The sequence below is a fragment of the Hipposideros armiger genome, unplaced genomic scaffold (assembly GCF_001890085.2).
Source record: "Hipposideros armiger isolate ML-2016 unplaced genomic scaffold, ASM189008v1 scaffold_1884, whole genome shotgun sequence".
NCBI classification, from domain to species: domain Eukaryota; kingdom Metazoa; phylum Chordata; class Mammalia; order Chiroptera; family Hipposideridae; genus Hipposideros; species Hipposideros armiger.
In genome coordinates, this window is record NW_017733234.1 from 62,634 (window position 1) to 74,744 (window position 12,111).

The following is a 12,111-nucleotide window of genomic DNA, read 5'->3' on the forward strand; positions in this document are numbered from 1 at the left end:
GACATCCACAAACTCTTTCAGAATTCTAAACCAAATCTATCACACTCCAAAGTCTGTGTTCTTTCCACAGTACAAAATATTGCCTCTAACTGATAAAATGTAGGAATGTTTTCAACATAGTAAAGATTTCTCCCAAACCTGACAGGTAAATCCCCTTCACAGACATCTCATGGATATCCTCAGAACTTAACAGATGTTTGTATTGCCAAAAGAATTGTTCTGGTTGTGAGTTCACTAATCTCTAAGAGAACACTATTTTAAATTTCTCAACAAAGAAAAAAAAATCAATGTAACCAAGGTACTATTATAGTTTTAAAGAATTTACTAATCTTTATTTTTAAACAGAATATAAGAATAAAAGATAAAAATTAATTTTATTCTAATGCTTTTCTGGAAAACTAAATCTATCACAATTGTTCCTCTCCCAATTCTGAATCACAAGCCTAAAGATTAAAAATACTTACGCATGCGGGCAGATATATTTGATATGTGAACTTCTGATACCTGCAAAGGCTTCTGCCCATCCATGCCTGGTAGAGAAATCATTTGAACAATGCCATTAGGTACTGTTTCAATTCCCAGTAAATTAGTAACAGAATAGTACTTTAAGAAGTTTGTGAGGATAAAGTTAACTCCTTAAAATATCTTAAAAGTGTGGGCCATCAAAGCTATTAACTAAAACACCAGCATCAACCTACAAAGAAACCAAAGACTATTATTTAAGTTTTACCTATGTATAAAGATGATTTCTCATGATTTCTAAAAAGAAGTGTTTTCTTTCATATATTTCCACAGGGTATTATAATTCATATAATATAGATTTTTTTTATCTCTTTATAACCTCACGACAATGCACCTAACAAAGTAGGGAAGACAGATAATATAATGCATATTTTATACAAAGAAAAAAGCCTCAGAGGAGTATAGTAAATCAGTTGTCTGATATCTCTACATACTTACTACACTATTAAAAAATTACTTAAACTAGCATTCTTTCCTTTGTTATGTATATATTTAAAATAGAATATGAAAAAAACTAAAAATGTAAATCATCATAATCCTTCTAGCCAGAAATAAGCAGTTAATCTTTTGATGTATTTCCTTCCATTTTTTTCCATGCATATCACTTTAAGAAAAACCGATTTTTACTGAGATCATACTACACATACATACAGTTTCCTGCTTTACACTTGACATTATACCTGATACTTTCTACAAGTTATCTCTATTAAAAGATTAAGTAAAAGTAGACTATTTATGTAAAATAGTCTGAAAATAAATGTTAAATGCTTTTCTGGTAGCTATTTTTCTATTTTAATCTACCCTCCCCCAAAGTGTTAAGGACATACAGAAAAGTTAATAACAGTATTAATATTAACATTTATATAACACTGTGAACCAGGCTAAAATATTCTAGGACTTATATATGTGTGCACACATGTGTATTTGTGTTTATATGCGTTCATGTGTGTGTCTTGTATGTATGTATGTATGTATGTATATATTGGGTGTCGGAAAAGTCATGACGTATTTTGTCTATGTTTTTCAAAGGTCATTTATTTATATAAAGAACAAAGATCAATCAATGCTATATTGCCGTTTTGTTCGATAACCTTTTGCCATTTTTCAGTGAGCTTCATAATTCCTTGTTCATAGAAGGACCTGTCTTTATTTGCGAAAAACTGAACAAGGTGCTGATTTACAGCCTCATCTGAATTGAACATTATACCACGCAAGGAGTTTTGAAGAGAGCGAAACAAGTGGAAGTCTGACGGCACAAGTTCAGGTGAGTATGGTGGGTGTGGCAACACATCCCATCCAAGCTCCAATAATTTTTGAAGGGTGATCAAACTTGTGTGTGGTCTCGCATTGTTGCAATGGAACACAATTCCTTTACAATTAACGAGCTCTGGATGTTTCTGGATAATGGATTCGTTCGAATTGTCCAATTGCCGACAGTACACATTCAAATTGATTGTTTGGTTCCTTGGTAGCTCGAAAAACACAACACCTTTAGAATCCAATCACACTGAAAGCATAACCTTCCTCTGATGAATGTCTGTTTTCTATGTCGTTTGCGGCAAATCATCATGTCAGGACCAAGACCGTTTGCGCACCACATTGTTGTAAACAATCCACTTCTCATCACCAGTTATCAGTTGCTTCAAAAAAGGATCATTTTCCTCACATTTAATGAGCATATTGCAGATGTTTATACGCGCCTTCAAATGAACTTGAGTTCATGTGGAGCCCAAATACCAAGCTTCTTTACGTATCCCAGCTTCTTCAGGTGGTCGCGAACACTTGAATGATGGATGTTCAATGTTTCTGCAATTTCTCATGTAATGTAACGTGGGTATGACTCAATCAATGCCTTTATTTTGTCATCATCAACCTCGGTGGGCCTCCTGGCCGAGGAGCGTCGTTGAGATCAAAATCATCAGCTCGGAATTTCGTGAACCATCATTGGCACTGATGTTCTTGTAGAGCACTGTCACCATAAACTTTATGCAACTTTTCACAAACTTGACACGCGTTCTTCTCTTTATGGAAGTAAAACAGTAAAATATGGCAAAAATGCAGAGTTTGGTCTCCCATCTTCAACTTGTAAAATCTCCAAAACTCAACCAAATGGCTCAATTTTTTTTTTAGAATGAAGCTAGAACTATCAGCTGTCAAATGACATAGTAGTAACATAGATGTGAATGACTCTAGTACTTCCAAAGATGAACTAGTGCCATCTGTTGCAAACATGCATCGTGACTTTTCCAACAACCCAAAATAAGATTTTACTGTGAAAACTACAAAACACGTTCAAAGCAATTAAAGGTCTATATAAATGGACATGCCATGTTCACGGACTGGAAGATAATATTAAGATAGCAGTAGTCCCCAAATTGATCTATGGAGTTGATGCAATTTCTGTGGATAGAGGTGTGATCACAAACTATAGTGAATGTTTAAATTAAATAAAATTTATTACAGTAAGACACATTGCCATTAATCCCATCAAAATACTCCCTCTCTCTTCAAACACATTATCCCATCGTTCTTGCCACTTTCTGAATCAGTTCTGGAAGTCCTCTTTTGTGAGTGTCTTTAGTTGTGCACGTCTTTAGTTGTGCTGTCATGGCTGCCTCAATGTCCTGAATCAATTAAGAACATTTACCTTTTATCATCATTTTGACTTTGTGGAAGAGCCAGAAGTTGCATGGTGCCAGATTCAGTGAATAAGGTCGATGAGGACACACCATCATGTCTTTATTTGACAGAAATTGCCATACCAGAAGTGAGGTGCAACACAGAACCTTTCGGTTATGATCACAAAATATGATGAATGCTGCTGCCGAGTGCCATCCAGAGGAAAGGCAGGGATCTTCAATACGGGAAGTGGTGTGTCGAACTTTAGTAACAGTGTGTGACAAGTTTCAACATGTTCGGTGCCGTCAGTCAAGTGTGAGCTATGGTTGAGAGGTGTGTTTCCGTAAATCAGCCTCCATCATGACAGAGCTCCGTGTCACACTCTGCTTCCGGTATACGGCAATTATGTCAAAAAAACATTATGGTGTGTCCTCATCCACCTTATTCACTGAATCTGGCACCGTGCGACTTCTGGCTCTTCTCCAAAGTCAAAATGATTCAGGACATCGAGGCAGCCACAACAGTGCAACTAAAGACACTCACAAGACAGGACTTTCAGAACTGCTTCAGAAAGTGGCAAGAACAATGGGATAAGTATGTTCGAAGCAAGGGGGCGTATTTTGAGGGGAATTAATGGTAATGTGTCTTTTACTGCAATACATTTTTTTATTTAAATATTCACCGCATTGTTTGATCACACCTCATAGCCTTCCATAAATTCCATTTTTTGCTTAAACTGGTTGAATGGCTTCCTATTCCTTGTAACTAAATGATCTCTAAATCACACTCTATTATTCTTTTCGTTCTTGGTTATATTAACAGAAAGACTTGCAAATGATAGGTCACAAAATATTAATATATCCATGATGCCAATTCAATATTATTTTCAATCCATTGTTTGACCTCTCAGTAAGGCCTTATCCACTTAACTACTGTCTTTCAAACTTTTTTTTCTAAGCTTTTACAGTCTCCTCATCCTAGAAAAATCTCATAGACTGGTAATACAGAACACGAACTCCTAGAATATATGGAGGGGAAGGGTTTAAATAAAAAAGGCCAACTTTTCCATCTGGCCTTTTTTCTCTCCCATTTTTCCTTATTTGGAACAGAGCTTTCAGGTGTCACAGTCAGCTGTGGGGGATTGGAGAATGTGTGTTCCCATGAATGAATCAGGGCTGTAGGTTGAGGCACCTGGAGAAGGGCACGTCCCAAGCTGCACTATTGGTCTGAACTGCCAGAATAGAAGCTAAGTTTCTCATGAAATTACAAATATGGAAAGCGGAAGGATAGAATAAACACTGTAGTTTTGGGTTGGAATTGGTTGAATCAGTGTAAACTGAAAATTTCTTAAATATCAAAACTAATACAGATGTGTGTACTCATATACATATGTATGTATGTAGATAGATATACTTGTAGCTCTATGCACTGGAACGGGTCAAGAAGTAACAACTCCAGCAATGAGCACACATAGCACTCAGATCTTGGTTCCTAAATAAAATTTCCAGTAAAAAGAACCAGGGCGCTTGAAAAAATGGCTGAGTCCAGGGCTGAAGCAGGAAGAATATAAGATGATCCTGGAAAAGATCCTGTTGCAACAGAAAGCAAGGAAGTGCTTAAGGAATGATGAGGCATGTTCCAAAGACATAGCCGCCAGCTTGAAGGTGCTCCCACTGGCCAAATATAAAACAATTTAAGTAATCAAAATAAATAACGATAGATTTAACAACAGAGTAAAACAGGAATCCAAAGGTCTTTACTGATTTAAAATTTCATACATAATAAGGGAGAAAGCTCTACCCCACAACAGACGTCAAATAAATTTAGAATGAAGAAAAATTTTAAAAATCATTATTTGGCAACTATCTCAATAACAGATTCAGACAGACTCATGAATGGATGCTAAATCCACTGGTGAGAAACACCTATTTTCATAAATATCAACGTATCTGCAACAAAATATTTTTTAAGTACCATATACTTATTAACTTCACTGTGAAGAAACCTGGTAGACACTATCTCAACCAGCTGATAAAATCTAACATCACAAGTAAAGGTACAAAAATCACCACAATGTGTGTCTGATATGATGCAATGAGACAAGTACAGCAACACTTCCTATGGTGTTCCTGCCAAAAAGGCTTAAGTCAGAGGAGAAAATGCATAAACCCAAAATGAGGGATAGTCTACAAAGTGATTGGCCGGTATTCTGGAAAAGTGTCAAGGTCATGAAAGACAAGGCAAGACTGTTCCAGACTGAAGGAGACACGATAATTGGATGGGGGTCCTGGACTCATAGAGGACATTATTGGGTCAAACCAAGGAAATGTGAATGGGGTTGGTGAATTTGATGGTAGTGTTAGATCAATGTTAACTTTTTGATTGATGGTCATACTGTGGTTATGTGGGAGTGTCCTTGTACTTACAAAATATACTGAAGTATTATGGAGTAATGAGGCAGTATCTGCAACTTATTCTCAAATGTTTCCAAAATGTTAATAATTGGGTAATCTGAGTGAAGGGTATAAGGAATTCTAAATATTATTTCTGTAACTTTCATATAAATTTGAAGTTATTTTAAAATAAAAAAGTTTAAAAATGTAAAACATAATAACAATGATGAAATATAATCCATTACATAAATCTATGAATCCACCCTAAATAAATGGGGAGCGGCAAGCTAACAAACATACAACGAGTGACAGAATTAGTACCAATTGATTTAAGCCAAGAATCATCAATGGATGCTATAAAAATATCAGGTGAAAGTCTGGTGTACAGTTTGCATAGTCTCAAAGTATCTCCCTACAATTTGCTTTTTAAATACAAAGGGGAAATAACTGCAGTAGAGAAACCTGGAAGATATCAGCTTAATCAAACAATCCAAGTTAACATCAATAATGGGAGAAACAACATCACTTGTCTCTTGATCTGATGCAAAAAATCGGACATATCACCTATATGGAAGTGATACCAAAAATGCACAAACTAAATCTAATCACGAGGAAATGTCAAACAAACCCAAATCGAGGGACTAGCCTGATCTCTGCAAAATGTCAGTGTCATGAAAGACAAAGAGCTGTGGAATAGTTCCAGATTAAGAGACTAAAGAGTTAAATGCAACATGATGAATTGGATTTCAGTGAGGAGAGGGGATTACTATACAGGACATTACTGGGAAAACTGACAAAGTGTGAATATGTAGTATATTAGATACTAACATTAAATAAGTGCTAAATTTCCTGAGTTTGATTAACTATTTTGGGGCTATATAAGAGGCTCTCCTTGCTCTTAGGAAACATGCTAAAGTGTTTAGAATTAAAGAATCACATCTGCAATTTATTCTCAAAGGGTTCTGCAAACATAGCAACATTTCACAGAGATTAGTAAATCTACGTAGAAGGTACTGAAATATTTGTATTATTCTTGCAACTATTCTACAAACTTGAAAACATTTCAAAATAAAACATTTTTTTAAATGATATCAACAATAAATATGTATCTCTGGTTTGTACGCTTTCAACTGATTTACATTTCTCTTCTCAAGTATATTTGCATTTTGAATTTTTTTACAATACAAATGTTAACATTTTCATAATCATAAAAAAAGCTATTTTTATTTTGCAAGGAAAACTGTGATCACATGCAATACAGTGTGGTCTAAAATGTATTTCTTTGAATACTAGCTTCACAGTTTATAGGAACACTTGGTTGTCAGATGTGTTTCTTTACTGCATAACTTCTCAGAGCTTTAAAGATGCTAGTGCACTGGTTGTATATCTTCAGGAGGAGAATATGCTTTATCCTATTTCCTAGACACTAAGAGATTATCAAGAGGCACCACTGAAAAAAAGTTTTTATCAAAAAAAGATCACCATCACAATAAACACATGCAGTAAGATGAGTACCAATCTCAAAAACAGAAACATAAAAAAAATGTGGGGAAAACGACATTAGAATTGAAAAAATGTGGAGTTATAAAGGGTCTCCCAATCTTATTTGGCCACCAAATACTTTTTTCATGAGGAATCTAAAAGACAGACTGCAAGACCTAAGTTTCTAGACAGCACACCTTGGCTGGTTCTGTAAAAACGAATCTTAACAAAAAAGGGCAAAAGCTGCCCATTTTTATAACAACTTGTATAGACGTAGATGTAAGCAATACCATCTGTATCTCTGTCCCAGATTTTTTTCATGCTGTGAATTTTGACCAACTTCACTGTCCTTAGGAAGCATATCAAACCTTTTTAGTTCATGATTATCTGTGTTCCTTAAAAGGCAGCCATAAATATTTTTGTTAGTAACAGCCATAATGGCATGACAACCGAGATAAATATCAAAATGGTGATAGTATTGACTATGAATAACCTTCTATCACAAGACCACCAGGAGATGAGGTATGGCGCCTGGGGTTACTGTATTCTTTGTCCCTTTGTCCTGTCAGTCATCAGCTATAAAAAAAGTACTGTAACAGGGTCTGTTAGCAGAGAATAATCTGTGCTGCTGAGTTGTCTTTTCTGTTCAGACTCAGACTTAATCTTCCCCAAAGTCTATTACCCTATAATAAATTCTGTTATAATCTATGGAGTTGCCTACTCCATTTGTCAGTCTTAAAATACCTTCATGATGGTGGCAATTACACCTTTGTCCCACTGTCGGACAAAACTGCTTAATTCCCACATCCTCCAAGTTAAGCTGACAAATGTACTTTTTTAGTTCTCCAAAATTATCTTAAACATTAAATTGCCACTTGTTATATGGTTCATTCTGAATTTCACCATGTATTTGTGGAACCAAACTAGAGTCAGTTTTTCTTCAGTGTTATCTCACAAAGTACTTTCAGAATTGGAGACCTTTACTTTTAAAACAAACTTAATTCTCAGTCAAGATGTCATGGATGCCTGGGTTATTTTTAATCTGACAGTGTTCATTTTCATCATCATTTTCACTCTTAACTTCAGTCTATGCAATCTGGCTAAATTGGGGTCCACAGAGAACCTTCCTACACTTTTTATTCTCTTGGGACTCATTCTTCAGGCCTATAAACTCTCTTTAATGGGAAAGTTACAGGGTAGGAAGTTCCTGTTTCTCAGCATCAGAAACGGTTTGATTATAAAACAGAGCCTCTCTACACCCGTTTAGTAAAATAAATAGTAAAATAAACCTGTCATTTTCACAGTACTACCTGATTGCCAGAAAAAATTCCTACAACGTTTTCTGTAACTCCATACAAAGTATGTCATGGATCTCTATTTATTAGGCATAAAAGAATATTAGGAATCACCTTTAAAAATTAATCTAAAAGAAAACAGAAAAGAAAAAATTATTCTAATCCAATACCTCCTTGTAAATTAGATTTAATAGTTTTTTGGCTACTTTATCAAAATTAATCTTTAGTTTTCCTCCAATTCTGTAATTTTGTAACAACTGTTTTGTAACAACAATTTTATCTACGTTTCAAACAGATAATCACTGATTTAAATTAGAAACAAAAACCTCTCAATATAGAAAAAGCCTGAGTGAAAGATAAATCATATATCTAAAGTTAGCCCAACAAAATTTGTTTGATAAGCCTCCAAATAAATCTTTTGAACTGCCTCCCTGCCCCTTCAACTGATTTTTTTCTTTTAAGGGAACATCTAAGCTCTCACTTAGAATTGCTATTGTTTCTCTTATCAAAATCAACCAGTTCTTCTAAACTTGCCCTGAAATTTTAACTCTTCTGGAAAGCTCTCAATTGCACAGCCTCTCCAAACATTCCACCCATCTCTGCTATCCAATACCCCCAGCAACTCAAGAAGTTTGCAATTTTAATATGTTCCAGAAACAGGAGTTGAAAATGACAAATTCAAGATGAGGGGGCAAATTCTAGGGGTTTTCAAAAAAGAAAAGATTGTATCTTATTACTGGGCTGTAAGAATACTACTAGCAGTCTTATTTAATACAGTCCTAGAGTTCTTAAATATTAAACCTTTGATTGCATAAGTAGAGTTGCATGACCTCATTTCACTACTGTTACTAATATGGTACCTACCCTGTATCTCCCAATCCATGAAGAAAAATCACCTGGAAGAGAAGAGGAAAAATTAATAAGCAATGCCTAAATAAACCCACAGAGAATTGTTACACACTGTAGCTTTGGTGAAGGTGGATGCCAGAATTACAGAACATTGCCTTCAAGCAAGTTAACTATTCTCTACGGACTTCTCGTAAATGGCAATAATACTTCTCTCCTGGTAGGTCCTACGCTAATTGAAGTGGAGTATCAACACTTAAAAAGGTCCCACTTCGCCATTCTTAAGTGGTAATGATCACATTCTAAGAAAAAAGTTGTCTTTCAAATCAAACCATGAAAGTCTCATAGATACATATTGCAAAATATTCCATCACAAAAAGGAACTTCCGGGGGTAAAAAGAAGTTTAAGATCCTTATACACAGTTTCCTTTTAAAAAATCACTTCTAACTTTATGAGACACTAAATCTCCAAACGTCTTTAATTTAGGACAAGAGTGCAAGATAAGAAAATAAAGTCATTTTCTTGCGGACTTAAGACGTCCCGCATCTACAAACAAGACAGAAACATGCTATAAAGCCACCTCGAGTTAGAGGGCAGCTCGGGGTCCGGGGGCCCGCGGGCCGACCTCGATCCGCAATGCAGAAGACTTGGGCTCGGCTGGGGTGGGATTGGTCCTCAGGCACCGGCAGCAACCCCTGCACTCTCCCCATACAGCGCGGGCCACCCCAACCGCAACCCAAGCCAAGCCAAGCAGGGCGGAGAGTGCCCAACCGCCGGTCGCCAACACGCCTGCGATGCCCACCCCACGCGAGGGGCAGCGGTCAGCGGCGGGCCGAGCACACCCCTCCGACCCCTCCTCGCCTCGGCCTCTGCAACTCACCGCAGCGGTGGCCTTCCGGGCGGCGGGCACGATGGCAGGAAGCGGGGCAGACATGTTATTGCCGCACATACACCGGCTCGACCGACAGAACGCGTAGGAGGCGAAAGGAAGCACAGGCGCCGGGCCGCGGCCCAAAGACTGGCGAGCGGCCGCGATTCCCGGCCCGCCCCCTGGGCGCGCGCCCCGGCGCGTGCGCGCCCGCGTCTCCGGGGCCGGCAGTCGCGCCCCTCCTGCGCCGCTCTCCTCTCTCGGCACGTCACAATGTCTGCCTTCGCTGTCCGCCGGATTGGCTGGGACGGACCCGCTGCCGGAGCTGACCTTCTCTTCCCCATGGCCGCTGCGTGGTCGGTGCGGGTAGCCGGGCGGCGCTTCTTCCCGCCGGGCGTCCAGGCCAGCCTGGGGAAGGCGCTCGCAAGCCCAGGTCGGTAGCGGGGTCGCTGAAACCTGGTTTTGTCTTCCAGTGTTGGGACACTGTAGTGAAAAGAATGAGCCCCAAATCCAGTCATACCCACCCGCAGATACTCCTTTGATTTCCAAAACCAGGGTGTACTCATTTGTTAAAGTCTGGAAGGACTGGACTGGGAGAGGCCAGTATAACTTTTGCTGTTTCCATTTGGAGTTACACCAATGTGTAGTTTTTGGATCGGACTGATCTCTTCTTTTAAACTTCAGCCGGTAAGGAAAACATTGTCACCGAGAATCCACAACTTATTGATTGGTGGATATTGACATAGTGCTGATTAAGCATGAAACTAGATGTCCGTTTTCTGCCCGGGGGGGCTCAGTGTTTATCAAATACAGGGGAGGATTTGGGGGGGGGGGCGGAGCAGAACAAGAGATGGAAACACCTGGAGCCAAATCGCTCTGACCTTCAGAAGTTTACAATTCACTCGAGAAACTTAAAGGAGATATATATACACATACACACAATCGTTATATAGAGTACAGTATGAGACAGGGAAGGAAGCCGGTGAACATGACTAAAAAACTACTCCACTTTAATTCACATGATAACCATAATGCCAAAGCATTGGGGGGGGGGTCTTATTTCATACTGTAGTTTTGTTTTTTATCATTTTTGCCTTGAATTTAAGTGCTAAGAATTTTGTGGATGCTCAAAAATGTTAAATTGCTGCTGCTTTATTGAAAACGATAATGTGACTCACATTTCAAGTACAAGTGTATACCTCAGGCTAAGTATTTGGTGGTGTTGATCCTGAGAATGAACGTAGCCGTTGAGAAGGGCTCCTGGTGGCTAACTGGGCTCAAATTTATAGAGTCTAGCAGCCATTGCTAAACAGGGGCCTCTCACCCAAGCCAGGCTTCAGGAAGAAGCCAGTGCTAAACTGCTTGCCTCCCAGGCTGAACTGCCTCCATGCACTGTGTTCCTACTGGATGAGCGAACCCTTAACAAAGGAGTTCCTGGAATTGTATTTCAACCACTAGACTTGACCCATCCAATCGTAGCTGGGCAGCAATATCCTCAATTGCATTTCACTGACTAGTCAGCAGCTCCATTCTGACCAATGTGGACAAGTGCTTTTTGGACCAAATAGTGAGGATGTGGAGTCCTTATCTGCATAAAAATGGACCAATCAGGGGGCCTCGAGAAGGACCTTTTCCCTATGGAAGCCAGCTTGACCTCTGTCTTGGTGAGGTGCATTTTCAGCTTCTGCCAAAGACTTCTTATGGCTAGAGCTGCAATATCAGCTAAGCTGCAACACCAGGGTGGAGCTGTCTCACCAGAACTTTAACACCAGAGCTATAGCACCGGGGCTGCCTCACAGCCATGCTGTATCATAGCTGTATCACTATCGAGCTCACAGCCATGCTGTTCCACACCAACCTAGATCATAATTGAGCTGTTCTGAAGCCAAGCTGTTCCACAGCTGTGCTGTTTCACAATTGAGCTCTTTACACTAAATAAAGTTTTCTCTCTAATCAGCACCTCAAATTGGGGACCCCTATGGGTGTTGAATTGGGGATGACACCCTTCAGTTGACAGTTATGATGTTAATAGAGAAAATAATACTATCTTTAGCTCTTACTATGAATACAACATGTTACAAATTA

At 38.6% G+C, this 12,111-nt stretch overlaps 1 protein-coding gene across 2 annotated transcripts in view; it reads right to left on the minus strand.

Annotated features, from left to right (window-relative positions):
- Positions 1 to 10,242, minus strand: part of LYPLA1 (lysophospholipase 1) — a 30,998-nt gene extending 20,756 nt beyond the window's left edge. Inside the window, exons 1-3 of one of the 2 annotated variants that reach the window (XR_002122975.1) lie at positions 10,039 to 10,239; positions 9,176 to 9,207; positions 465 to 530 (exon numbers count right to left, since the gene is read on the minus strand). Coding sequence is in view for 1 of the 2 variants with exons in the window: in XM_019634758.1 (XP_019490303.1) it covers positions 465 to 530; positions 9,176 to 9,207; positions 10,039 to 10,107 (167 nt within the window). In the remaining variant the exon portion in view is untranslated. Of the gene's footprint in view, positions 1 to 464; positions 531 to 9,175; positions 9,208 to 10,038 lie in introns of both variants that reach the window. The other variant, XM_019634758.1, reaches the window with a different exon arrangement.
- Positions 10,243 to 12,111: the final 1,869 nt, after the last annotated feature.